This window comes from Rhinatrema bivittatum, chromosome 7 (genome assembly GCF_901001135.1).
Source record: "Rhinatrema bivittatum chromosome 7, aRhiBiv1.1, whole genome shotgun sequence".
Lineage (NCBI taxonomy): Eukaryota > Metazoa > Chordata > Amphibia > Gymnophiona > Rhinatrematidae > Rhinatrema > Rhinatrema bivittatum.
Genome location: NC_042621.1, coordinates 287905997 through 287932795, shown reverse-complemented (window position 1 = coordinate 287932795; position 26799 = coordinate 287905997). Strand labels below are relative to the sequence as shown.

The 26799-nt window shown below is 45.7% G+C and overlaps 1 protein-coding gene across 2 annotated transcripts in view; it reads right to left on the bottom strand.

Moving 5' to 3' along the window:
• Window positions 1-26799, bottom strand: part of SMC3 (structural maintenance of chromosomes 3) — a 248553-nt gene that overhangs the window by 140398 nt on the left and 81356 nt on the right. For both annotated transcript variants that reach the window (XM_029610355.1, XM_029610356.1), the window contains exons 11-12: window positions 21860-22024; window positions 8859-8980 (exon numbers count right to left, since the gene is read on the bottom strand). In XM_029610355.1, coding sequence (XP_029466215.1) covers window positions 8859-8980; window positions 21860-22024 — 287 coding nt within the window. The remainder of the gene's footprint in view (window positions 1-8858; window positions 8981-21859; window positions 22025-26799) is intronic.

Sequence of the window (26799 nt, the reverse complement as noted above, 5' to 3'; positions counted from 1 at the left end):
GTTCCTGTTCCTTCTGGTCCAGAATAATTGTTCAATCACCACCACACCAATCACCTGGACCTGATCAATTTACAAGCCACTGGATGTTTTCTAAAGTATGATAAAACCTCTGAAAATGTTCTATTAATGATGCTTTCAGTTCTCTTTTCTTTTAACTGAATGTAACTTATGTTCAGTTAAACTAGTAGATGATATTTGTTTAGTTTTTCCAATATAATACTTCTTATAAGGGCATCCAATCAAATATATCACGTGTTGAATTACAATTTTTAAAAGTGAGTTAATACAATAACCAGCTTTCATTATAAAAGCATCTCCTTTAACAGAATTTTTACACATAATGCAGTTGCCACAAGGAAAATGCCCTTTAAACTTAATGGTTTGGGACTGGTTTTCAAATATGAATATACTAAATATTCCTTGCGATTTCTACATCTACACAATGCAAATCACAGTGGTTCTGAAAAAAATCTTATCCATTCCCAATACATTCCAAAGCTTCCTAGTAATCTGACAAATCTGCGAGGACATCTGCTGTAAAATACAAGTCTGCCTCTAATTCCACCATGGGCAACTTCCTGGCATATGCCTACCTGCCATGTCCCTAATATCACCATGAGGGACTTGCTGGCACACTCCCTTCCAGCCATGCCTAAATACCACCATGGGGGATTTGCTGGCAATGCCAATCTCCCATAATGTTACTGGTGCCCTTTTCTGGAGTCTTGGTGCGTTCTTACCACACTTTCTTTCTTCTTGGTCTGTTATACTGGTGTGTTTTGTCCCCAGAACAAAAATGTGAAGAAAAAAAAAAAGGCCGGTTTCACCACCATGGTACAGTATCTGTTCTATAGTTCTCCACAATCTCAGCTTGGTTTTCCCACCCTGTTTGATGGTTAATTATATTGGGGTGGTTTTTCCAAAAAATCCTTCCTTCAGAAGGAAGAAATATAGGCACAACAGAAAAGTTGCTCAAATTAACCATTTTGATGCGCTGAATGCGATAGAGTAATAAGAGAGAAAAATCAGTAAATGAAATAGCCTGAGGTCAGCTAAAAAATATGGGAAAGGTTTCTAAATAAAGCAGAGTTGCTTATCTGTAACAGGTGTTCTCCCAGGACAGCAAGATGTAGTCCTCACATATGGGTGACGTCATCTGACGGAGCCCTGTCACGGAACACTTTTGTCAAAGTTTCTAGAACTTTGACTGGCACACTGAGCATGCCTAGCATGCCATAATCCCTGTGGCCACAGGGGTCTCCCTTCAGACAGGTTTGTAGCAAAAAGGTGTGAGCAAAAAATAAAATAATAAAACGGTTTCTGACCCAACTCCGCAGGGTGGCGGGTGGGTTTCGTGAGGACTATATCCTGGGAGAACACCTGTTACAGGTAAGAAACTCTGCTTTCTCCCAGGACAAGCAGGTTGGTAGTCCTCACATATGGGTGATTAGCAAGCAACAGGCTGACTCATATTTATTCAGACCAGCAGTGTACAACTTGTGCAACACGCACAACAACTAGTTTACTGTTGGTAAAAAAATGAGGCAGCCTGAAAATCACAGCAGACTGGATGTGGAAGGAGTTGGGATTATACTGGAAATAAATTCTTCAAGACGGATTGGCCAAAGGCAGAGTTCCTCGACGTCCAGGCAGTAATGTGCTGCAAATGTGTGAAGAGAGCTCCATGTTGCAGCTTTACAGATCTCAGCAATCGATACTGAACAATAGTGTGCTACTGACGTTGCCATGGCTCTTAAGGAGTGTGCCTTCACTCGTCCCTGCAGAGGAAGACCTGCTTTCTCATAGCAGAATTTGATACAGTCTGCTAGCCAGTTGGAGAGAGTTTGTTTGTCCACTGCAACTCCTGGTTTGTTTTTAATCGAAAGAAACAGAGTTGGGTGGATTTCCTATGGACTGCAGTGCGGTCTAGGTAAAATGCAAGTGCACGTTTACAGTCCAAGGTATGTAAAACTCTCTCACCCTGGTGAGAGTGAGGCCTTGGGAAAAAGGTGGGTAAGACTATAGAATGATTCAGGTAAAAGTCGGTTACCACCTTGGGAAGGAATTTTGGGTGAGTACGGAGGACCACTCGGTCATGGAGGAACCTTGTATAGGGTGAGTATGTGACAAGGGCTTGTAACTCACTGACCCCTTTGAGCAAATGTAATGGCTACTAGGAAAAGAACTTTCCATGTAAGGAATTTTAACATCACAGGAGTGCAAAGGCTCAAACAGGGAACGCATGAATCTTGCAAGTACTACGTTTAGGTCCCACTCGGTAACCGATGGCCGTAGAGGGGGCTTAAGTTGTAGTAGGCCCCTCATAAACCGACTCACAAGGGGTTGCGCTGTTATCGAGGCATCCCCTTTCCCCTTGTAGTACGCTGAGATGGCACCGAGGTGTACCCGTACCGAGAAAGTCTGGAGATTAGAGTCTGAAAGGTGCCAGAGATAGTTTAAAAGAGATGGAGTGGGGCAGGAAAAGGGGTCAATACCTTTTTGCATGCACCACATGGTAAATCTATTCCACTTAGAAAGATACGATTTTCATGTGGAAGGCTTTCTTGAAGCTACAAGCACTTGAGAAACCTTAGTTGAAAGATTGAGCAGTTGTAGGATCAAGCTTTCAACATCCAGGCCGTGAGGGATAGGGTCTGAAGGTTCGAGTGCCGTAACATGCCGTGGTTTTGAGTTATGAGATTGGGTGCTGCGCCCAGGCAAATAGGTTCTCGGATCGAGAGATCAAGAAGGGGAAACCATACTTGTCGAGGCCAGTACGAGGTTATGAGTATCATTGACCCCTTATCCTGTTGTAGCTTCACGAGAGTTTTGGCTATTAGTGGTATCAGAGGATACGCATATAGAAGGCCTGTGTTCCAGGGGCGAGCGAAGGCGTCCATGGCTAACGTGTTTTGTTGCCTGTGCAGGGAGCAGAATCTGTCCACTTTGTGATTCAGCTCGGATGCAAAGAGGTCAATGGTTGGTTGACCCCAGTGTTGGAAGATTTTGCTCGCAACACAGGGATCCAGAGACAACTCGTGGGTATGGAAGCATAGACTGAGGTGATCTGCTAGTACGTTCTGTATGCCTGCTAGATAAGTGGCCCGGAGATGCATGGAACGTGCAAGGGCCCAGGCTCAGATCTGCGCAGCTTCTTGGCAGAGCAGATAAGAGCCTGTTCCTCCCTGTTTGTTCAAGTACCACACTGCAACTGTGTTGTCTGTCTGTATGAGAACAGTCTTGTGTGAAAGGCAGTCCTTGAACGCATAGAGAGCATAGCGTATGGCTCGAAGCCCCAGAAAGTTGATTTGAAACTTTGCTTCGAGTTGTGTCCAAGTACCTTGAATTTGAAGGTTGTTCACATGAGCTTCCCAACCCACGTTGGATGCATCCATGGTTAAGGTCACTTGAGTAATGGTTGCTGGAAGTGTAGACCTGCGAGCAAGTTGGATCTGTTCGTCCACCAGAGAAGTGACAGATGCAGCTGGTCGGTTACATGGATCAGGGATGAAAGAGGTTGAGTGGCTTGGAGTCACTGAGATTTCAAAGTCCATTGAGTTATTCTTATGGCTAGCCTGGCCATAGGAGTGATGTGGACCGTGGAAGCCATGTGGCCCAGCAACCTAAGGAATTGATGGGCTGAGGCTGCTTTGTTCATGCGCAGAGATGTAGCCAGTTTGGAGAGTATGTCTGCGCGGTCATTGGGCAGGAAGGCTTTTGCAACTGTGGTGTCCAAATCTGCTCCGATGAAGGTAAGGAAGTGAGATGGATCCAAGTGGGATTTCTGGTAACTGATCAGAAAACCTAGCGAGTGCAGAAGTTTCGTAGTGAGCTTTAGAGAGATGAGAGCTCCTTGCTTGGATTGACTCTTTATTAACCAGTCATCCAGGTAAGGAAACACGTGGACGGTGTTTCTGCGTAGATGTGCAGCAGCCACTGCTAGGCATTTTGTAAACACTTGAGGCGCTGAGGCCAGACAGAATGGTAGAACTCGGTATTGAAAATGTTTGTGACCCACTATGAAGCGCAGGTATTTGCGGCGATGTGGGAATTTGGCGATATGTGCATAGATGTCCTGAAGGTCCAGAGAACAGAGCCAATCTCCTTGTTGTAGAAGGAGAAGCATGGTGCCGAGAGACACCATCCTGAATTTTTCTTTCTGAAGAAATTTGTTGAGATTGCAGATGTCTAAGATGGGTCTGAGAGCGCCCGATTTTTTTTGGAATCAGAAAATACCGTGAGTAGAACCCTCTGCCCCTCTGCATCCGGGGAACGGCTTCTAACGCCCTTGTTCATAGAAGGGTGGAAGGTTCTGACTCTAGAAGCAATGTGTGGTCTTTTTGGGCCCACAGTGGATTGGGTGGAGAGTCCGGGGGTTCTGTGAGGAAGTTTAAACAGTATCCCTGGTCTACAATGGATAGTACCCATTGATCTGTTGTTATGAGACGCCAGTTGTGTTTGAAGTGGCGCAATCGACCTCCTACAGGTATGTCTGGGTTTGGGTTCATTGGAGAGTGGCCACTGTTCTCTGGAAACACATCAAAATCCGGAGGCTGGACCAGCTTGTGTGGCTGGTTGTGCTCTGGGTGCTTTGGGCTGGCATGTATGTCCCTCTCTGAGGGGCTCTGGCTTGTCTCGCTCGAGATACAGGAGGATAATATTTACGTGAGCAGTAGAATGGCCTTCTGGGGTCCCTTCTCGTGCTCTTGCGGGATGAGGAGAAGCATCAGTAGTGACTGTAAACAACTGACACAGGGTCTCGTGGTGGTCTTTCAAATGAGCCACTGCGTCCTGTATTTTATCCCCGAAGAGATTGCCTCGGGTGCACAGGAGACCAGCAAGCTTATCTTGGACCTGAGGTCTTAAATCAGAAGCTTTTAGCCAGGCCCATCTTCTAGCACTAATTCCTGTTACTGACAACCGGGAAGCAGTCTCGAAGGAGTCATATGCCGCTCTTACCTCATGCTTTCCTGCTTCGAGTCCCTTCTGGATGATGGCAATCAGGATTTCTTGGTGTTGTTGAGGTGTTGTTGAAACCCTGGGGCATGTTGTACCAGGTATGTTGCATCTGTGTACAATTCTGATCGCCACATCTCAAAAAAGATATAGCTGCGATGGAGAAGGTACAGAGAAGGGCAACCAAAATGATAAAGGGGATGGAACAGCGCCCCTATGAGGAAAGGCTGAAAAGGTTAGGGCTGTTCAGCTTGGAAAAGAGACGGCTGAGAGGGGATATGATAGAGGTCTTTAAGATCATGAGAGGTCTTGAACGAGTAAATGTGAATCAGTTATTTACACTTCCAAATACTAGAAGGACTAGGGGGCATTACATGAAGTTAGCAAGTAGCACATTTAAGACTAATCGGAGAAAATTCTTTTTCACTCAACACACAATAAAGCTCTGGAATTTGTTGCCAGAGGATGTGGTTAGTGCAGTGTAGCTGGGTTCAAAAAAGGTTTGGATAAGTTCTTGGAGGAGAAGTCCATTAACTGCTATTAATCAAGTTTACTTAGGGAATAGCCATCGCTATTAATTGCATCAGTAGCATGGGATCTTCTTAGTGTTTGGGTAATTGCCAGGTTCTTGTGGCCTGGTTTGGCCTCTGTTGGAAACAGGATGCTGGGCTTGATGGACCCTTGTTCTGACCCAGCATGGCAATTTCTTATGTTCAAGGAGTCCGTTAAATCTTGGACTTGCTTCCAAAGGTTTCTTTGGTACTGGGTCATGTACAGTTGGTAGGCGGTTATCAGGGAGACCAACATGGAGCCTTGGAATATTTTCCGACCTAGCCCATCTAAGAACTTCTGGTCTTTACCAGAGGGAGCTGAGGAATGCGGACGTAACAGTTTAGCCTTCTTTTGTGCATATTCCATCACAACAGACTGATGAGGCAGTTGTGGTTTCTGAAACCCTGGGGCATGTTGTACCAAGTATTTTGCATCTGTTTTCCTGTTGACTGGTGAAACAGTGCCAGGATTCTCCCATAGACTGTGCAGGAGATCCAATAGGACCTCATGTACTGGAATGGCCATAACTTCCTGGGGGGCATCGACAAACTGCAGAACCTCCAAGGTCTTGTGACGGGTGTCCTCTTCTGTCACCAGGGTGAAAGGAATGGTTTCAGATATTTCCTTGATAAAATTGGCGAAGGAAAGGTCTTCAGGAGGAGATTGCTGTCTTTCCTCTGGAGGGGAAGGCTCTGAGAGCAGGTCCTTTGATGTCCACATCCGCCCATGAGTCATAGGAAATTCCTGAAGGAGAGAGAATGTCTAATCTTCCAGGGCATTTAGGCATAGATGGTGGCCTCGATGGCTTCAATGGAGGGTGTACTGGCATCAATGGAGGCTTCAATGGAATCGATGGCATTGAGAGAAACGGAGTACGTTTAGGCCCCGAGAGCCCCGATGGACCTGGAAGTGGTTCAGACATCAATGGACCTGGAGCTGGAGTCAGACTAGAAGTTGTATCGTCTTCCTCCGAGGAGCCCGGAATAGGTATCGGGAGCTGCGGAAGTCTCAATGGCCAACTCGGTACCGATGGAATGGGCTGAATCGGGAAAGCACCAATGAGGGCATCGAGTAGGTCCAGCAACGGTGCAAACATCGATGGTTCAGTGGTCGGTGCCGGTATGGGGGCCAGCATCGATGGCGGTTGCAGGTTTTGGAAGGCATAGAGGACTGCCTGGCGGATGAGTCCATCCGGTTCCTCCCTGAAAGCTGGTGTAGATAGTGCAGCTACAGGGGGAGGCAGCTAGGCGTTTCTGGCCTCGCCACAGGAATGTGGGGGCTCAGTACCCGGCACCGATGTCGGTGGGGTACGCCTTGGGGTCTCGTGTGCAGAGGAGGATGGGGGCTCCTCTCCCCGGGCCCTCTTCGAAGGCGGCTCGATGGCCATCGATGCCACTTCGATGTCGGTGCCAGCACTGGGCGTGGGATCGCGTCAGTGCCAATGGTGATGCTTTCCTTGCAGCTAGGTCCAGTCTTTCCCTGGCACAGAGGATGACGCTACTGATGTCCTGGATGGCGCCGGAGACGGTCGCTTGCCATCTCCCTGCTGCTCCAGGCAAGGTTTGTCGATGGAAGGACGTTTAGCCGCCTGTGATGACTGGGCTGAAGTCGATGGAGTTGACTTTAATTTAAAGAGAGACTCCATCTTATCGAGACAGGCACGTCTGCCTTTTGGAGTCATTTGGGCGCATTCGGGACACCGACGGACATCCTGGGACGAGCACGGGCACAGAACACACACAGTGTGAGGGTCCATGATGGACATTGTTCGGGGACACTCTGGGTACTTTCGGAATCTGGTCACCATGCCGATAAAAAGGGTGCAAAACGGTCGGTGACCTGCGGGAACCGAATGGTAAGGAAGCAGGAACCGACCGGAGACACGGGAAAGGTACTCACCGAGCGTCGGAGGGAACGGAGTGTGATGGGAGACACCTGTTATGGAACTTTTAGAGAAGTAAACTTCAAATTTTTCCATGAGGAAAATAGGTGAGAGATCTCACAGAGCTCCTAACCCACGAGGCAAATTGCAGCGCAGAAAAAAAAGAGACTGAAGGGAGCCCCTGTGGCCACAGGGATTATGGCATGCTGGGCATGTTCAGTGTGCCAGTCAAAGTTCTAGAAACTTATACAAAAGTGTTCCGTGACAGGGCTCAGTCTGATGACGTCACCCGTATGTGAGGACTACCATCCTGCTTGTCCTGGGAGAAAGCAACTTTCCAGGAAAACCATACCACATTCATTAGAGAATCCATGTAGATGTCCTGCATGTAATAACCATTTACTTCAGAAAGCCCATTTAACAAGAAAATCAGAATTCCATCCAGCAGCTAGGCAAGTTCAAGCAGAGGAAGTCAATAAAAGCTTATTTCAAAAAATGATTCTCATCACATTTTCTTGTACTGAATCTGAGAATAGGAAACATACTTCAACTGAATGAATGGCATATCCCATGCTATTCTACCTTGCTGCTGCTATACCCATCAATGCTACACCTTGGGAGTTTTTTTGCCATTCAGCTTTGCATCTATACCCAGACCTTACACCTTGGAGCTCTTTGCCACTGTCTTGCTGTCATACCCAGACCTTATATCTTGAGTAGTTCTTGCCAGTCTGGGCCTGCTTTGCACCTCTCATGCTGCTTTGAAGTCTTGAAGTCACTCGTTGCCTGCCTTGAGTTTTCTTCTGCTACCTTTTCTTTGTTCCCCCCCTGAAGATGCCTTAGAAGCTGACCCCGCTCGAGAAGCCATCAAGGGTTCATATCGCTGTTGCCTTCTTATAGAGCCTTGGTGTGTTCTTCCCACTTTTGCTGCTTTTTTGCTCCTCTCACAGTGATCTGGAGAACTCTTGCCAATGCTGGTACCCCTTTGCCCCTTTATAGAACCTTAGGCTATTCTTGCCACTTTTGATGCCACTTTCCACAATCCTTTTAGGTACCTTTGAGTTCTTTTCCCTTTCTGGTGATTTCTTCCCAGAAGTTCAAAGACAATGGATTAGAAAACTCCGATTCTGAAGCCCAATACAAACTGTAATGACTCCCCCATTGATTTTAATGACAAATGAAAAATGAATCAAATGAAAACCACAATTTTTATTTTGAAACTAAAGAAATGAATTGAGGACCCCATGAATGAATTTTGTAATGAAACAATTTTTTCTCCTGCATATTCCTATTTGTGACCTGCTCCGAACGCAATTGTATAAGGCAGCGGGCTATAAAATCATTAAAATAAATAGCTAAATAAAAAAAAGATCTAAACAAATGCAGTGGTAATTTAGTCAACAGAATGAACCACTGCGTTGTTGATTCTTATTGTTGGTGTACAAAATGAATTAGCCAGATTACAGACCTAGCAATTCCGCTCTCTTCTTTCTCTTTCACACTGTTAAATTTGGGCTCTGTTTCTGCCAATTCCTTCTGCTTTTCTTCGATTTTTTCTAGAAGCTTCTGCCTCTCCTTTAGCAAACGTTTCTGAAAGTAAAAAACAACAGTTGTACTCTTACTCCAACACACATGACAAAAGGACAAACAAAATGTGGAATAAATTATAACCCTTTCTTTTTAAGAGCTAAATATTAGCAGGGCTTAATTAGTGAGAGAATGGCCTGGAAACAGTTACATTACTTCTTTTCAGACTTAAGCAGACAGCAGGGATGTTCTGCTCCAGCCCTTCCCTTCCAGGAAGCCTGCAGGGAAGGAGAGAAGGGATGAGCCTGGTAGGCGAAGGACAGCTGGGGGTTGAGCACTGGTGGGGCCTGGGAATGGAAGATCACTGGGATAAGGAGAAAGAAGATTTGATTTGTATGTGTGTGTGTGAGAGAGAGAAAGTGTGTATGTGTTTGGAGTAGAGAGACTTCACACCCAATCCTGGCCCTGCTCCATCCCTTTCCTGAACCCTACTCCTTTTTGTCTATAAATTAAGCCCTGAATCTTAGAAAACTCCAGGCAAGATATTTTCTGTTAATAACAAAATGGATTAAGGCTCTCTGCTAAACTACTTCCCAGGCAAGAAATATCACACTTTCAGTCCGATGCAGCAAAGTGCATTCAGCTGAAAAGTTTTACCCACACTTAAAAAACATTTTGTGCAGGTAAACATTACTCCCGATGCAGAAGGAGTTTGACATGCACAAAATGTGCATTTAAAAATGTGCTCTCGGAGGCAAGTGACATCATCGATGGAGATGGAGGCTTAACTACAGAGCTCCTACCCCTCACTTGCTAAATCCAGTGTTTAAATCAACCATCCGTGCGTTTTTGGAGCATTCAAGCGGTTAATTTATCTCATCACCCGTCTTAGATGGCAGCAAAGCGAAAAACAGCAGATTTAAAGCAGTTTTTCTTTTATAAAACAATCCACTGAGAAAGTGGGTGAAGATGGCGCCCAGGCCGCGGTAAGCCTTGTCAGTAAGCAGCCAGTAACAGTTACCCACGAGAGAAGAAATGCAGTTGGTTTATGGAGCTACGTGCTGATATGAAACAGCATAAGAACGACTTGCTGGCGTCCATTTCGGAAGTGTGGGATGACATGGCGGCTCTAGGAGCCTGTGTGAATGAATTAGAGACTCGCATAGATGGTCAGAGCGATATCTTGAATAAGCTAGCGGAACAACAGAGAAACCTGCAAATGGAACATGTTTTTTTGCTAGACAAGTTGAAGACCTAGAGAATCACTCTATGTGGTTTTATCTGCGTATTAGAGGGGTTCCTGAGCTGCCGGAATTTTCAAACACCAGGGAGGTGGCGGTGAAGATCTGAGAGTCCCTCCTGGCTAATTCCATAGAAAACACAGAGACATTGGAGCATACACCACAAAGAATTACTGTTGAACGTGCTTCATTGGGCCTTAGGCCCTAAGCTTCCTAACCGAGCCTGAGATATAATTATCTAACTACATAGCCACTTATTAAAATCTCATATTTATGAGGTGGTGAGGAGGAAAGCAGATTGGAGCTGGGAGGGTCATGCCACCGCAATTTTTAATGATTTGGCACCAAAAGCCCTTCGCAAGCACTATGAGCTAAAGGAGGTGACTGAGGCTCTGACAGTTGAAAACATTTACTATCGGTGGACTTTCCCTTTTGGTCTGCAATTCGTGCTGAAAGGTATCACTTACCGGCTTAAGACTCTATCCAAGGCTATTGACATGTTTACAAAGACTAATTTACCCGTGAAATTCACTACACAAAGTTAGCTAATTCTACGCTCCAGACCAACGCCTTTCTAAGATGGCGGTGGGCTGGAAAGGGAGGTCAGCGCCTGCAGCGGCATTCGGAAGAATCCTACTCTGCTCTCTCAGACCAAGGCTGAGACTGTGGGTCTGCGTTGCAACAGACTGTGCGAAGTTTTTCTGTCTCTAGTTGCATTCTTTTCTCTTTCAGATGCATCGGAAGTTTATATTTCCTGATCATGCTGCTTGGAGATTTAATTTACTGCCTTTAAGAATGTTTATGCTGCATTTATTCATATCTTATTGTAATAGTGATGGTATTTTTGAAGGTTCATGCCTATGTTATTTTAGAGGGGGAGTTTGGATGGGCTTTCATCTCCTATTGACTGTTACTGCCTACTTTAACTGGGGAGATCTACATGAGGGATATGGTAGATCCTTCTGTTGAGGGTGGGGATATGGAAACAGATGAATGGTGTTCTCAGCCTAATTATTTTTGGAATATAAAAGGCACGCAATGTGGATCATGTTAGCGGGTTCTTTGGAGTGGTTACCTTTTTACTTTTTATAAATGGCTGTCCGTATCCTTTCTATTAATGTTAAAGGCCTGAATACCCAACACAAACACAGCCTGCTTCACCAAGAGTTATCTTCTCAGAAAGTCTCTATTGGAGAAATTACTTACCTGATAATTTCGTTTTCCTTAGTGTAGGCAGATGGACTCAGGACCAATGGGTATTGTGCTCTCTTGATAGCAGATGGGAGACGGAGTCAGATTTCAAAGCTGACATCAGCCTATATATACCTGTGCAGCATGCTTAGCTCTTCAGTATTCTCTTCGAAAAGCCAGTATGGATATATGTTGCTTAATACAGTGGTCCCTTGACTTACGAACTCAATTGGTTCCAGAGGGCTGGTTGTAACTCAAGTTAGTTGTAAGTCAAGACTATTTTTCCATAGGAAATAATGGAAATACCCATAATGCGTTCCAAACCTCCCAAAAGCACCCCTTACCTAACCATTTCTATAATAAAAAATGATTGTATAATGTCTGTAATTACCAGAAACACCAATAATTTCCTAGTGTACTCACCAAAAAGTTATAAAATGTGCCTGGCCTACCAGAAACAACAATTTCACCTCTTTTACGATATCTGCATATGGACTCTTTACCTGGGTAACATCAAGCTAGGTTGAGAGAACATTGCACAAATCTCATCTTTGGGTGAGTTTCCTCACTCCGAAGGTCTTCACAAGAGTACGCTGTTGTATTTGTATGCCACACTCTGCATGTCAAAGTGGTCCCTAACCCCTACACTAATACCTACACCTCACCTCGAGTAACTAGGTGGTCCTCATATAGGGGTATAAATACCTACCTAGTATGAGGGCATTATGGCTAGGCTCTCTCTCTTCCCCCCCCCCAAATATGGAAATATTTTGGTTGTAACTCAAAATCTGTACGTAACTCAAAACCAGAATTTTGTTCGTAACTCGAAATTTGGTCGTAACTCAAGACTGGGAAAGTTGGTAGTAACCAGAGTTGGTCGTAACTCAAGGGCCCACTGTACTTGATTACCCTTGATTAAACTTGAACTGGTTCAACTGATTGGACTCAGCATCCCGCCCACGGCTGCTCCAGAAATCGAGAACCTCAGATATCAAATCTCGAGACTGAGCAAGTACGAGTAAGCCACGGTCTAACCCTAGTTCAAGACACCCATAGTTGCCCAGGTGTTGGCGTTTTTTGTTTGAGTGCACTGGCGGTCTCCAGTCCAAAGTCTCGAGATTTGATATCTGAGGTTCTCGATTTCTGGAGTAGCCGTGGGCGGGATGCTGAGTCCATCTGTCTACACTAAGGAAAACGAAATTATCAGGTAAGTAATTTCTCCATTTCCTAGCGTGTACCCAGATGGAATCAGGACCAATGGGATGTACAAAAGCTACTCCCCTACTGGGTGGGAGGCTGCCCGTGGCCCACTTAGTGCTGCCCTTGCGAAGGCTGTATCCTTCCTGGCCTGAACATCCAAGCAGTAAAACCTGGAGAAGGTGTGTAAGGAGGACCATGTCACCGCCTGACAGATCTCGGCTGATGACAGCAGCTTGGTTTCAGCCCAGGAGACTGCCTGGGCCCTTGTAGAACGCACCTTGACCTGCAGAGGTAATGGTTTTCCTGCCTCTATGTAGGCAGCATTAATTACTTCTTTGATCCAGCGGGCTATGGTGGCCCGCAATGCCATTTCCCCTTGTTTCTTCCTGCTGTGAAGAACGAACAGGTGGTCAGTTTTGCACAAGGATTCCAATCTCTTCAGGTATCGGACTAGGATTCTGCCGACATTCAGGTGGCGGGGGAGGCGTGAGTCTTCCGAATCCCTGTGCTCATCTGGTGATGGTAAGGATATGGTCTGGTTCATATGGAACTGGGAAACCACTTTCGGAAGGAAGGATGGTACCGTATGTAGCTGTATGGTGCCCGGGGTGAACCTGAGGAACAGTTCACGACAGGATAATGCTTGAAGTTCGGAGATGCGCCTAGCTGAGCATATTGCAATCATGAACACTGTCTAAGGTCAAGAGACGTAGAGACAGGGCGTTTGTTGGTCTGAAGGCTTCCCCTGCTAGGAAGTCTAATACTAGGTTGAGGTTCCATAGAGGAACTGGCTACTTTAGTGGTGATCGGAGTTGTTTGACTCCTTTCAGGAAGTGGGACACATCAGGATGAGTTGATAGTCTAATGCCGTCCACTTTGGACCTGAAACAGGCCAGTGCTGCGACTTGAACCTTGAGTGAGTTGAGGGACAACCCCTTCTGCAAGCCGTCCTGTAGGAATTCTAGGATCGTGGGAATCTTGGCTGTCCTCGGGAGGAGACTGTGGTCTTCACACCAAGCTTCGAATACTCTCCAGATCCGTATGTAAGACAGAGATGTGGAGAACTTGCGTGCCCGAAGCAGGGTGTCAATCATGGCTTTCGAGTAGCCGCACTTCTTTAGGCTAGTCCTCTCAAGGGCCATACCGTAAGAGAGAATCGAGCCGGGTCTTCGTGGGAGATCGGTCCCTGATGAAGAAGGTCCCTGGATGGTGGTAGACGTAGAGGATTCCTCGCCAATAGTCTTCGCATGTTCGCGTACCATGATCTTCTTGGCCAATCCGGAGCGACTAGTAGGACTAGTCCCCTGTGGTGTTCTATCTTGTGGATGACCCTGCCCAGTACTGGCCAGGGTGGGAAGGCGTACAGGAGGCTTTCCTCTGGCCAGTTCTGGATGAGAGGGTCGATTCCCTGAGATTGTGGTTCTCGACTGCGGCTGAAGAATCTGGGGACCCAGGCATTGCGACAAGTTGCTAGTAGGTCCATGGCTGAGAGACCCTATTGATTTCCTATCAGCTGAAAGGCTGTGTCCACCAGCCACCATTACCCTGGTGTCTAGGCTTTCTCTGCTGAGGTAATCTGCAGAGATGTTGTCTTTTCCCGTGATGTGGGAGGCCGAAATCCCTTGTAGATTTATTTCCGCCCACTCCACGAGGGGGTCTATTTCTAGAGACACCTGCTGGCTCTTTGTTCCTCCCTGTCGGTTAATGTAGGCAACGGTCGTTGCGCTGTCCGACATGACTCTGATGGACTCACCTCGGAGTCTGTGGCTGAATTATAGGCAGGCTAGTCTGACCGCTCGAGCTTCCAGGTGGTTTATGTTCCATCCTGCCTCTTCCTTGTTCCATTGTCCTTGAGCCTTCAGTTCCTGACAGTGGGCTCCCCACCCTCACAGGTTTGCGTTCGTGGTGAGCAAGATCCACTTCGGTGCAGATAGGTTTACGCCTTAGGTGTTTTTCCTGTAGCCACCATTGAAGTTGCTCCCGAACCTCTGTCGGTAGCTGGAGGCAAATTGAGTAGTTCTGGGACACTGGATTCCATCGTGACAGTAGGGAACATTGTAGCGGCCGCATATGGGCCCTTGCCCATGGAAGAACTTTCAGAGTTGATGTCATGAAGCTGAGGACTTGAAGGTAGTCCCATACCTTGGGGCGGACCGAGGTCAACAGCTTTTATAATTGATCCATTAGCTTCCTTCTTCGTGGAGGGGGAAGGTAGACCTTGTTCTGTTTGGTATCGAACCAGACTCCCAGGTATTCTAGTGACTGGGAGGGCTGAATACAACTCTTGGTTGTGTTCACGACCCACCCGAGTTCTTGTAGTAGATTCTTGACTTTGGTGGTCATATGGCAACTCTCTTCTGGAGACTTTGCCCTGATCAACCAATCGTTCAAGTAAGGATGTACCAGGACTCCCTCTTTCCTCAGTGCTGCCACCAATACCACCATTATTTTGGTGAAGGTTCTGGGGGGCGGTAGCTAGTCCGAAGGGCAGCGCACGGAATTGATAATGTTGGCCCAGTATCGCAAAGCGCAGGAAGCGCTGGTGATTCTGATGGACCAGGATGTGAAGATAGGCTTCGGATAGGTCCAGGGAGGTTAAGAATTCTTCCGGTTGTACCGCCATCATAACGGAGTGTAGGGTTTCCATGCGAAAGTGTGGAGACTTCAGGTAACGGTTGACGGCCTTGCGGTCCAGGATAGGCCGGAATGTTCCTTCTTTCTTGGGAACAATAAAATAAATGGAATAGTGGCCAGTATTTTGTTGAAGCATGGGCACTAGAGCTACTGCCTTCAGGCTGAATAGTCTTGCTAGGGTGGTTTCCACTACCAGTCTCTTGGAGCGAGAGTGGCATGGCGATGTCATAAATTTGTCTGGGGGAATGCTTTGGAATTCCAGCGAGTACCCCTCTCGAATGATAGTTAGGACCCACTTGTCCGAAGTTCTCTCGACCCATCTTTGGTAGAATAGGGTAAGTCTGCCCCCTATGTCTTCTTCCTGTAGATGGGTCTGCGTCTTCTTATGGTGGGGTATGGCCGAGGCCTGCCCCTGAGCTTGCTCCTCTCTTAATGTGCCTGTTTTGAAAGGACTGAGACCTTCCTGAAGGACGAGGTGCTTGGGACTGTGTATTCTTGTAAGGCTTAAAGCGCTGCAATCCTCTACCCTTGGTTCCTCTGGGGGAGGAGCGCTGATATATTGTTTTGCTCCTGTCCTCAGGTAATAGGGATACTGGAGATTCACCCCATTTGTTGGCTAATTTCTCCAGTTCGCTCCCAAACAGAATGGATCCTTTAAAAGGCATTTTTGTGAGGTTCGCTTTGGAAGTCGCGTCAGCCGACCAATTCTGGAGCCATAATTGTCTTCTTGCCGCCACTGCGGCAGCGACACCCCTGGATGAGGTGCGCACAAGGTCTGCAGTAGCATCGGTGAGGAAGGAGACCGCAGGCTCCATAGCTTCTCCGGGGGTGGTTGCATCTCTGCTTCCTGCTGTACCACTAATGCACAGCAGGAAGCAATTTGTAGTGTCATTGCTGAAACATCAAAGGACTGTTTAAGGATGGCTTCTAGCCTTCTATCCTGGGCGTCCTTCAGCACCACTCCCCCCTCCACTGGGATCATAGTGCATTTTGAGACTGCACAGATCATAGCATCCACTTGGGGAAATATAGAAGTTCCTTAGCCGAGGGTTCCAGTGGGTATAGGGCTTCTAGTCCCCGCCCCCCTTTGAAATTGGCCTCTGGAGCATTCCATTCCAGGTCAATCAGTTCCTTGATGGGCTCCAACATAGGAAAATAGCATGAGGCCTTACAGAGGTACACCAACATGGGATTCTTCTTTGGTTCCGATGTAGGTTCCGTGCCTGGAAGACCCAGGGTCTTCATAGTCTGGGACACGAGGGCTGGTAAGTCGTCCTTGTGGAAGAATCTGAGCATGGTCCAGGTATGGCTCCATCCTTGGGGGAATTTCTCCTTCTTCCAGGGAGTCAGTTTCCTCTTCTGAGGTGTCAGGAACCTCATCAGGGATGCTCTTGGTTAGGAGAGGCATGCCTCGAGGACCCGGGAGGGGCCGGGAAGTGCTTGAGCTTCCAGCAGGGTTTGAATTAGGTGGGTAGTAGGGGCTGGTTGTGCCTTGTCAAAGGTTTGCAGCCCTTTAAAAAAAATTCCACCCAGGAGAAGGTTCCTGGGTCCATGTTGATCCCAGGGGGGATTGCAGAGGTTGCCCCAGAGGAATTTACCTGTGGGGGTGCAGAGTTGGAAACACTTAGATCCGGGGTGCCATCCTCAGTGGTTCTGGATCCCTCTCCTGGCTGTAGAGGGTCTTGGTTTGGGTCTCCCTGGTTCTGTTCACACTGTTGGCACAGGAAGATTCTAATCCAGGCTGCGCGGCTCTTAAGTAGCAGGCTGGGCAAAGGAAGGGTCCTTTGGCTGGCGGTGCCATTATTTGTGCACGTGTAGGGCTTAGGAACCCACCCGTGCGTGGAGATAAGCGTGCGGATGCGCTTAGTTGCTAGCGTCGGATGCGCAGAAGCTATGCGCATGAAGTGCGCACAAGTTGTGCATGCAACTGAGTTTGTGCGCGCGGCCCAGTTATGCACGCAACCCAGATATGTGCGCCGCTGTGCGCTCAAACCGTAGTTAGGTGCTTAAGTTAGGCGCTTCAGGCCTCCAGCCTGCCCTGCGCGTACCGTCGGTCAGAGGGGGAAAATGGCGCCGACGACCCCGAAGGCAAGATGGTGACCCCCACCCCGGAGGGTCTCCATGTGTGTGGACACTCACACCGAAGGAGGGCTGCTCAACCCGATTTAAACCTCAACGGAGGAAGGACGGTATGGCTGTTCGAGCCTTGGAGACTGGAGACTTAGAAGTAAAGGTTTCTACCTTACCTGGTCTTGGCGCTTACCGGTCGCGTCCTGGGCGGCCTCCAGCTGCGGGGGGAGAGGGGAATACCTTCACCGCCGCGCTCAAATTAGCACCCGCTGCCTTTCAGCCACCCTGGGGGATAAGTCCACGCCGGGAATCAGCCAGCGGACTAAGGCTCACCTCTGAGGGATATCAAAAATCACCTCAGGAAAGTCTCGACTGGGGGAGGGACAGTTAGGTTTCACCACAGGAGAAGCGGGGCTCTCTTCTTAAAGGTAAATTTTCTTTCTTCTTTCTTGTAAATGTTACACTATTCTCGTTTGGGATAGTGTCCGCATCTGCTACGGAGACAGAGAAATACTGAAGAGCTAAGCATGCTGCACGGGTATATGTAGGCTGACGTCAGCTTTGAAATCTGATTCCGTCTCCCATCTGCTATCAGGAGCGCATAATACCCATTGGTCCTGAGTCCATCTGGCTACACGCTAGGTAATGCTCTATTACAGGAGACTCATTTGAGAAAACTGCATGAGAGGTTGCTACATACTAAGAGTTTTCCTTATCAATATATTGCTGCAAGCTCTTGTGGGGAGAAATACATAGGGGTGGGCATTTTGATATCCTGTCATCTTGTCTTTGACATCCTATTTCAACTGGCATATCAGCATGGCAGTTGAAATAGGATGTCAAAGACAAGATGACAGGATATCAAAATGCCTACCCCTATGTATTTCTCCGGGCCGAATAGCAGCTGATATGTCCACAACGTGATATTTACAATTGTCACGTTGTATGCACCTAATTGAGACCAACTGTCTTTTTTGCACTCTCTGGAGGGAACTTTCTTGAATCACGTTGAAGGGCTTTTGCGGTTAGGGAGGCATTTTAACTTTATTCAATGTCCACATCTCGATTCTTCATCCCCGACATCCAAGTCCACTCATGGGGTAAGGAGCATGTTCTCTACTATAATGACTCAGTGAAGCCTGGTGGATATTTGGAGGCAAAGACATCTTAAGTCATGCAACTATACGTTCTACTCCTCACCACACAATTCTTACTCTCGTATAGATTATTTTTTGGTGGATAAGCTGCTTCAGAATAGGGTGCATGCTACTGAAACAGATAACATTACATGGTCAGATCATGCCCCAGGCTGGATCGATGTTTTTCTCCAGGATGTAGATCCTAGCCATAAATGTTGGCGTTTGAATGAATCTTTGCTGAAAGATGAGCCCTTCTGCGTCCATCTTCAAGAGCAAATGCTAGAATTTTTCCATTTTAATACAATGGAATCAACCTCTATTGGCGTAATTTGGGAATGTTCTAAAGCAGTAATACAGGGCTCTTTTATCTCACGTGCTGCCTTTCGTAAACAAGAGGAAGAAAAACAGCGGTGTTGCTTGATGAGTAAAATCATAGATCTTTCCCGCAGGCATATGCAAACCCAATCTTCCAATATTTACAGGCAATTGACATTAGTGAGATTTGAGCTTCAAACTTTGGAGGATGATCTTTTTGTTCACCAAATGGAAATTAATAAACAGGCTTACTTTGAAGGGGCAATAAGGCTGGGCGGTATCTAGCTTGCAGGCTAAGCGCACAGTTAGCCCCCGCCTGGATGTGCTATAATTACCCCTTATACAGTAAGGGGTATTAGCGCGAGGAAAACGCGTGTCCAACCCCCCAAAAACTAATAGCGCTCGCAACATGCAAATGCATGTTGATGAGCCTATTAGTTAGTCCCGCGCGATATAGAAAGTAAAATGTGCAGCCAAAAGCCGCACATTTTACTCTCAGAAATTAACACCTGCCCAAAGGCAGGAGTTAATTTCGACCGGCACCGGGACAGTGTCCAGAAAAGCAGAAAAAAATGCTTTTCTGTACACCCTCCAACTTAATACCATAGCGCTATTAAGTCAGAGGCCCCAAAAATATTAAAAAAAAAAAATCTGCCCTTGGCTCGCGGGTTGGAAGACGGATGCTCAATTTTGCCTACGTCCGTTTTCCGAACCCGTGGCTGTCAGCAGGTTCAACAACAGACGCCGGTAAAATTAAGCGTTGCTGTCAAACCCGCTGACAGCCGTCGCTTCTGCCAATAAGGAGGCGCTAGGGACGCGCTAGTGTCCCTAGCGCCTCCTTATTACCGCGGGCCCTCATTTGAATACAAAATCGCGCACCCAGGAGAGTGGCCTGAGCGCGAGTTGGGAAAGCGGTCACTCGCCTTGGAGCGCTGGCTCTACCGCGCATTTTACTGAAATCGGTCCATAGGAGATTCAAGGCCGTCCGTGGGCAAAGCTCCTTAGCTAAAATCAAAAACCCCCAACAGGAAATTCTCACCTCGTCTTAAAGAAATTAGGCAGTGTTTCTCTCAGTTCTGTGCTTCCTTATACAAAAAGGATTTGACTATAGAGGATGTGGCTATTGATGAATATTTATCTGGAGTCCCTTTATCATCCCTCTCAGGCAAGCAAAAGCACCTCCTAGATAGCCCAGTTAGTGCAATAGAGGTGTTGCAGGTTATAAAATCCTTGAAATCGGGTAAGTCACCGGGCCTGGATGGCTATTCTAGTGCATATTATAATATATTTTCCCATATCTTAGTAGCCCCGCTATTTTAATTATGTATGTGATGGGGGCTCTATTGTGGCAGCCGTTAAAGTGGCAGGCATTTCGGTCCTTGCAAAGCCTGGCCGGGACCCAAACCTGTGTGGATCTTACCGGCCAATCTCGCTAATTAATTTGGACCTCAAGATTTTGGCAAGGGTCCTGGCTAAACAATTGAACCAGGTTATACCAAAATTGGTTCATACCGACCAGGCTGGTTTTATACTGGCCGAATAGCAGCTGATAATATCCGCAAGATTATAGACCTATTATGGTGGGTCCATAGAGAGTATTGCTTTCCCATACACTGGTCATTCCTTTTCAAATTACTGGAGAAGTTTGGTTTAGGGCCTTTTTTTCTTCACTGGGTGAGAAGTCTATCATGCCCCTCAGGTATGTGCGAAGGTAAATGGGGGATATGGGGAACGTTTTGAAGTGGGGAGAGGTACTAGGCAAGGCTGCCCTCTGTCCCCATTATTTTTTGCTTTGTTTCTTGAGCCTTTCACTGCCAGAGTGCAATTATCTGGCCAGATTGAAGGAGTGAAGTAGAGGAGGCACAGTACAAGCTCTCTTTATTTGCAGACGATATCATGGTCACCCTCACTAATCCAGGACATTCATTAGCTTGCCTGGTGGCTGAATTAAATTAATTTAGCGCTGTGTCTGGTTTTAAGGTTAATTATGATAAGTCAGAAATTTTAAATGTCAACCTACCATCCTCTCAAATAGGTCTGTTGAAGTCTCAGCTTCCTTTTAAGTGGGCCAAGTCTTCCCTTAAATATTTAGGAGTTCGTATTGGACCTTGTATTTCGGATTTATTTTGTCTCAATTATGCTCCTTTGTTACAAAGAGATAGATAAAGATTTAGATAAATGGCACAGAGATAGATTTTCTTGGTTTGGGCACATTGCCAGCATAAAAAATGAATTATCTTGCCACAATTATTAAACTTTTTTTATCACGCCGCCAATTTTTATCTTGGTGGCCATTTTATGCACCTGGCAGAAAAGGGTTCATAACTTCATTTGGAAGCGTTGGCCACCGAGGATGTCGAGATGGGTACTCTATCAACCCAAGATACGTGGAGGTCTGGGGGTGCCTAATCTCCATTGGTATCTTGCTGCTTCCCAATTAAGAGCCTTATTGGATGTTTTCAGACAGAACTCTTCTAAACAGTGGGTAATAATTGAACAATCGATGATTAGATTGATGCCCCTTTCAGCTCTACCATGGCAACCAAGAGTTACTTGGAGACTGTTAAACTGTTCCTCATTGGTTCTGGAGTCCATCTGTCTACACTAAAGAAAACACAATTATCAGGTAAGTAATTTCTCCATTATCTTTAGTAAACTGTAAAACTTCTATAGAATATTTTTTAAACTCCAAGCAGAAAGGAAATGCGATTTAGGAAAATGTAATAACTGGAGGCTTTTAGACCTCAAGGAATTCCAAATAATGAATATTCAAACTGTCTTTAATCTCAGAAACCACAGAGGTCAACTACTATGCTGCTAGGTGAGAGATGGGTTTACATCCCAATCCTGGTTTCCATTACTTATACTGGGTGGGAAACCCATCCATCGCTCATGGAAATTGGCCAGGCTTGAGATACATACGTAGCAGTTCTAGTTGGAACAGTTTTCTATGACCTCTGGCTAAATAAAGACTGTCATTGTGATGAGGAAGAGTAAATGATGGAAACATCCACAGCCCCTGAGTTTGGAAGTCAGGAGCAGTATTTCATCTAAACCTGTAGATAGCTCACATAAATATCTACTGAAATGTAGAATTTATTCTAACAATACTGAAGCATAGAAATCCTTATTCAAACACCATCTCTGCTTACCCTCTGCTCACTGTTGCCAGCCAGTTCGTCCTGCAAGTCTTTGGCTTTCAACTCTAGTTTGGTCCTCTGTTTAATCTGCTCTTGTCTCTCAGAGCTTAGCTGTTCGCGCTCTTCCTTCATAGCGGAGATCTTTGCTTTCAACTCTCGCACCTGTCGCTCAATATCCTACAGGACAAAAAAAAAGTTATGCATACTGAGTTATTAATCTTTATCACTGAATACATTTAAGCATGTGAAAACTGCCACTCTTATATGGGGCAGTTGCTGTGTATTTACATCTGAAACAAATGTTAAATAACCCTACTTCCAGTTTTGAAACTGTAATGACGTTTATAGGGTAGTAGTTAATCAGCTGAAAGCACTTGTTTATCCTTTGCCCAGAAGCGTCCTTCTGCTCCTTTGGGCTTCCAGGGAATTTGCAATCCGTTTTAGGTGGTAGTTCTTACTTGATAATTTCCTTTCCTTGAGGCCAGATGAATGGGTTATGCCCATCGACCAGCAAACAGAGACAGAAATCAACAGGCTCGCTAATGTCACCCGTTATAGGCATCCGTGCTAACTTCAGCCTGCCGGTATTATTTGTAACAAGCTGAGGACAACTTCAATGTAAATCAAACATTATCAATTCTCTTTTGTATTTTTTTAAGCCACCAGTGGATTTCCAAAATAACACGGAAGCTGAAGAATCCAGAAGATTCATAACAAATGTGAAATCACTCACCTGCATAGAAACACAAACTGAATACCTATCCATCCAGAAAACAGGGAGGGTCTTTGACTGAACTCAGAGAAAGGGAATTATCAGGTAAGAACTAATTTCACCTTCCTCTTCATCCAATCAGATCAGTCCAGACAAATGGGATGTACCCAAGTTACTCCTGAATAGGGCAGGACACTGTCAAAAACCGCTCTCCACTCCTTGAAGGTGAAGGAGGCTTGCTCTTCGACACTGACATCTAAGTGATCATGCTTAGGAAGAGAATGCCAGAAGACCAAGCCACCTTCTATCGAACTCCAAGGAAATACTAACCTCAGTTCTGCCCAAGAAGTAACCTGAGCTCATGTGGCATGTGCCCTCACCTGTTTAGTTAAGAGACTACCAGAAAATACAAAGGAAGCTAATCACCTCTTTAATCTAATGTACTACTACAGCTCAAATTGCTGTCACCTTTCTGCTCTCCATCATATAAAACCAAACAAATGATCTAACCACCGAACGCATTAGTCTCCTTGAAATATCTTAAAGGTACCCAAGATAAACAAATGAAAGGCCATGACCACCACTGGCAGAAAGGAAGAAACAATGCAAATTTCAGGCATATACTTTGCTACCAATAAAGGAACTCTAAGCAAGAAGGCATTTGTAACACCAAAACTCTTTGGGCTGAACCCTTAGCTACCTGAAAGACAGCTTTCGATGTAAGCAGTTTTAGATAAATGTCGTTGATAGACTGAAATTGCAAATGTGCCAAAAGGACAACCCATGTATAGATCCCAAGAAGGCATAGGAACATCAGCGGAGGAATACTTGTTTAACGCTTGTCAAACAATGAGACACAACTATATACCAAGACAAGGGTCTATCAAACAAACAACTTGTGTCACACAAAGCTGAAATTGACATCTTGTAGAACATAAGAAAATGCCATATTGGTCCATCAAGCCCAGCATCCTGTTTCAAACAGTGGCCAATCCAAGCTACAAGACCCTGGCAAATACCCAAACACTAAGTAGATCCCATGCTACTGATGCTAGTAATAGCAGTGGCTATTTTCTAAGTCAACTTGATTAATAGCAGGTAACGGACTTCTCTTCCAAGAACTTATCCAAATCTTTTTTTAAACACAGCTATACTAACTGCACTAACCACATCCCCTTCGAGTTTAATTGTGTGCTGAGTGAAAAAAAGCTCAGATCAGTTTTAAATGTACTACATGCTAACTTCATGGAGTGCCCCCCAAGTCCTCCTATTATCCGAAAGAGTAAATAATCGATTCACATTTACCCGCTCTAGACATCTCATGATTTTAAAGTCCTCTATCATATCCCCCTCAGCCGTCTCTTCTCCACGCTGAACAGCCATAACCTCTTTAGACTTTCCTCATAAGGGAGCCGTTCCATACCATTTATCATTTTGGTCACCCTTCTCTGTACGTTCCATCGCAACTATATCTTTTTTGAGATGCGGCGACCAGAATTGTACACAGTATTCAAGGTACAGTCTCACCATGGAGTGATACAGAGGCATTATGACATTTTCTGTTTTATTCACCATTCCTTTCCCAATAATTCCTAAGATTCTGTTTATTTTTTTGACTGCCGCAGCACACTGAGCCGACGATTTCAATATATTATTCACTATGACGCTTAGATCTCTTTCCTGGGTGGTACCTCCTAATATGGAACCTAACATCGTGTAACTATAGCATGGGTTATTTTTCCCTATATGCATCACCTTGCACTTTTCCACATTAAATTTCATCTGCCATTTGGACGCCCAATTTTCCAGTCTTACAAGATCCTCCTGCAATTTATCACAATCTGCTTGTGATTTAACTACTCTGAATAATTTGGTATCATCTGCAAATCTGATTACCTCACTCGTCGTATTCCTTTCCAGATCACGGGTCCCAGTACAGATCCCCGAGGCACTCCACTGCCCCACCCCCCTCCACTGAGAAAATTGTCCATTTAATCCTACTCTCTGTTTCCTATCTTTTAACCAGTTTGTAATCCACGAAAGGATATCACCACTTACCCCATGACTTTTTACTTTTCCTAGAATCCTCTCATGAGGAACTTTGTCAAATGCCTTCTGAAAATCCAAATACACTACATCTACCGGTTCACCTTTATCTACATATTTATTAGCCCTTTCAAAAAAGTGAAGCAGATTTGTGAGGCAAGACTTGCGCTTGGGTAAAGTCATGCTGACTTTATTCCATTAAAACATGTCTTTCTATGTGTTCTGTGATTTTGATCTTTAGAACACTTTCTACTATTTTTCCTGGCACTGAAGTCAAGCTCATTGGTCAGGCTATCTGGTCTGTAGTTTCCAGGATCACCCCTGGAGCCCTTTTTAAATACTGGGGTTACATTAGCCATCCTCCAGACTTCAGGTACAATGGATGCTTTTAATGATAGGTTACAAATTTTTATTAATAGATCTGAAATTTCATTTTTTAGTTCCTTCAGATCCCTGGGATGTATACCATCCGGTCCAGGTGATTTACTACTTTTCAGTTTGTCAATCAGGCCTAAGACGTCCTCTAAGTTTACCGTGATTTGGTTCAGTCCATCTGAATCATTATCCACGAAAACCTTCTACGGAACGGGTATCTCCCCAACATCCTCTTCAGTAAACACCGAAGCAAAGAAATCGTTTAATCTTTCCGCGATGGCCTTATCTTCTCTAAGTGCCCCCTTTAACCCCTCGATCATCTAATGGTCCAACTGACTCCCTCGCAGGCTTTCTGCTTCAGATATATTTTTTAAAGTTTTTACTGTGAGTTTTTGCCTCTATGGCCAACTTCTTTTCAAATTCTCTCTTAGCCTGTCTTATCAATGTCTTACATTTAACTTGCCAACGTTTATGCTTTATCCTATTTTCTTCTGTTGAATCCTTATTCCAATTTTTGAATGAAGATCTTTTGGCTAAAATGGAGAAATTACTTACCTGATAATTTCGTTTCCCTTAGTGTAGACAGATGGACTCAGGACCAGTGGGTTATGTGCTCTTCTGCTACCAGATGGGAGACTGAGTCAGATTTCAAAGCTGATGTCATTCTAGATATACCCCTGCAGTGACCTCAGCTCTTCAGTATTCTCTTCAAAAAGCCATTGTGGATGTATATCTTGCTTAAACAACTTGATTAAAACTGATTAAACTGATTTCAAAACACTGGAGACCGTCAGTGCACTCAACCAATTAACGCTGACACCGAGCTAACTGCAGGTGTCTTGAACTAGGGGTAGGCAACGGCTTACCCGTATTTGTTTAATCTCGCAGTTCGCTTTCCGAGGTCCTCCTTCTCTGGGGGAAGCCATGGGCGGGATGCTGAGTCCATCTGTCTACACTAAGGAAAACAAAATTATCAGGTGAGTAATTTCTCCATTTCCTAGCATGTAGCCAGATAGACTCAGGACCAGTGGGATGTACAAAAGCTATTCCCGGACAGGGCGATAGGCTGCCCGTGGCCCACTTACTACTGCCCTTGCGAAGGCTGTCTCTTCTCGGACTTCAACATCCAGGCAGTAGAACCTGGAGAAAGTGTGTAGAGAGGACCATGTTGCTGCCTGACAGTAATTTGGTTTCTGCTCAAGATACTGCCTGGGCCCTAGTAGATTGAGCCTTAACCTGTAGGGGTAAGGGCTTTCCAGCCTCTATGTAGGCTGCCTTGATTATTTTATTGATCCAGCGAGCTATGGTCACTCACGAGGTTGCTTCTCATTGATTCTTCCTGCTGTGGAGAACGAATAAGCGATCCGTTTTGCGCACCAGTTCCAATTTTTCCAGGTATCTCACCAGGAGTTTGCTGACATTTAGATGGTGAAAAGGGGGAGAGTCTTCTGAGTCCTTATGTTCATCCGGAGATGGTAAGGAGATGGCTTGGTTCAAATGAAACTCAGAAACCACTTTTAGTAGGAAGGAGGGGACGGTGCAAAGCTGTATCGTTCCAGGAGTGAACCTAAGGAATGGTTCCCGACAGGAAAGTGCCTGCAGCTCAGGGATGAGACGGGCTGAATATATTGCCACCAGGAATACAGTCTTCAATGTTAAGAGGTGTAGTGACAAACTGCGCATTGGTCTGAAGGAACCCCCCGCTAGAAAGTCCAATACCAGATTGAGGTTCCATAGGGGCACCGGCCACCATAGGGGTGGTCGAAGTTGCTTAACCCCTTTTAGGAAATGGGCCAAGTCAGGATTTTATTTATTTATA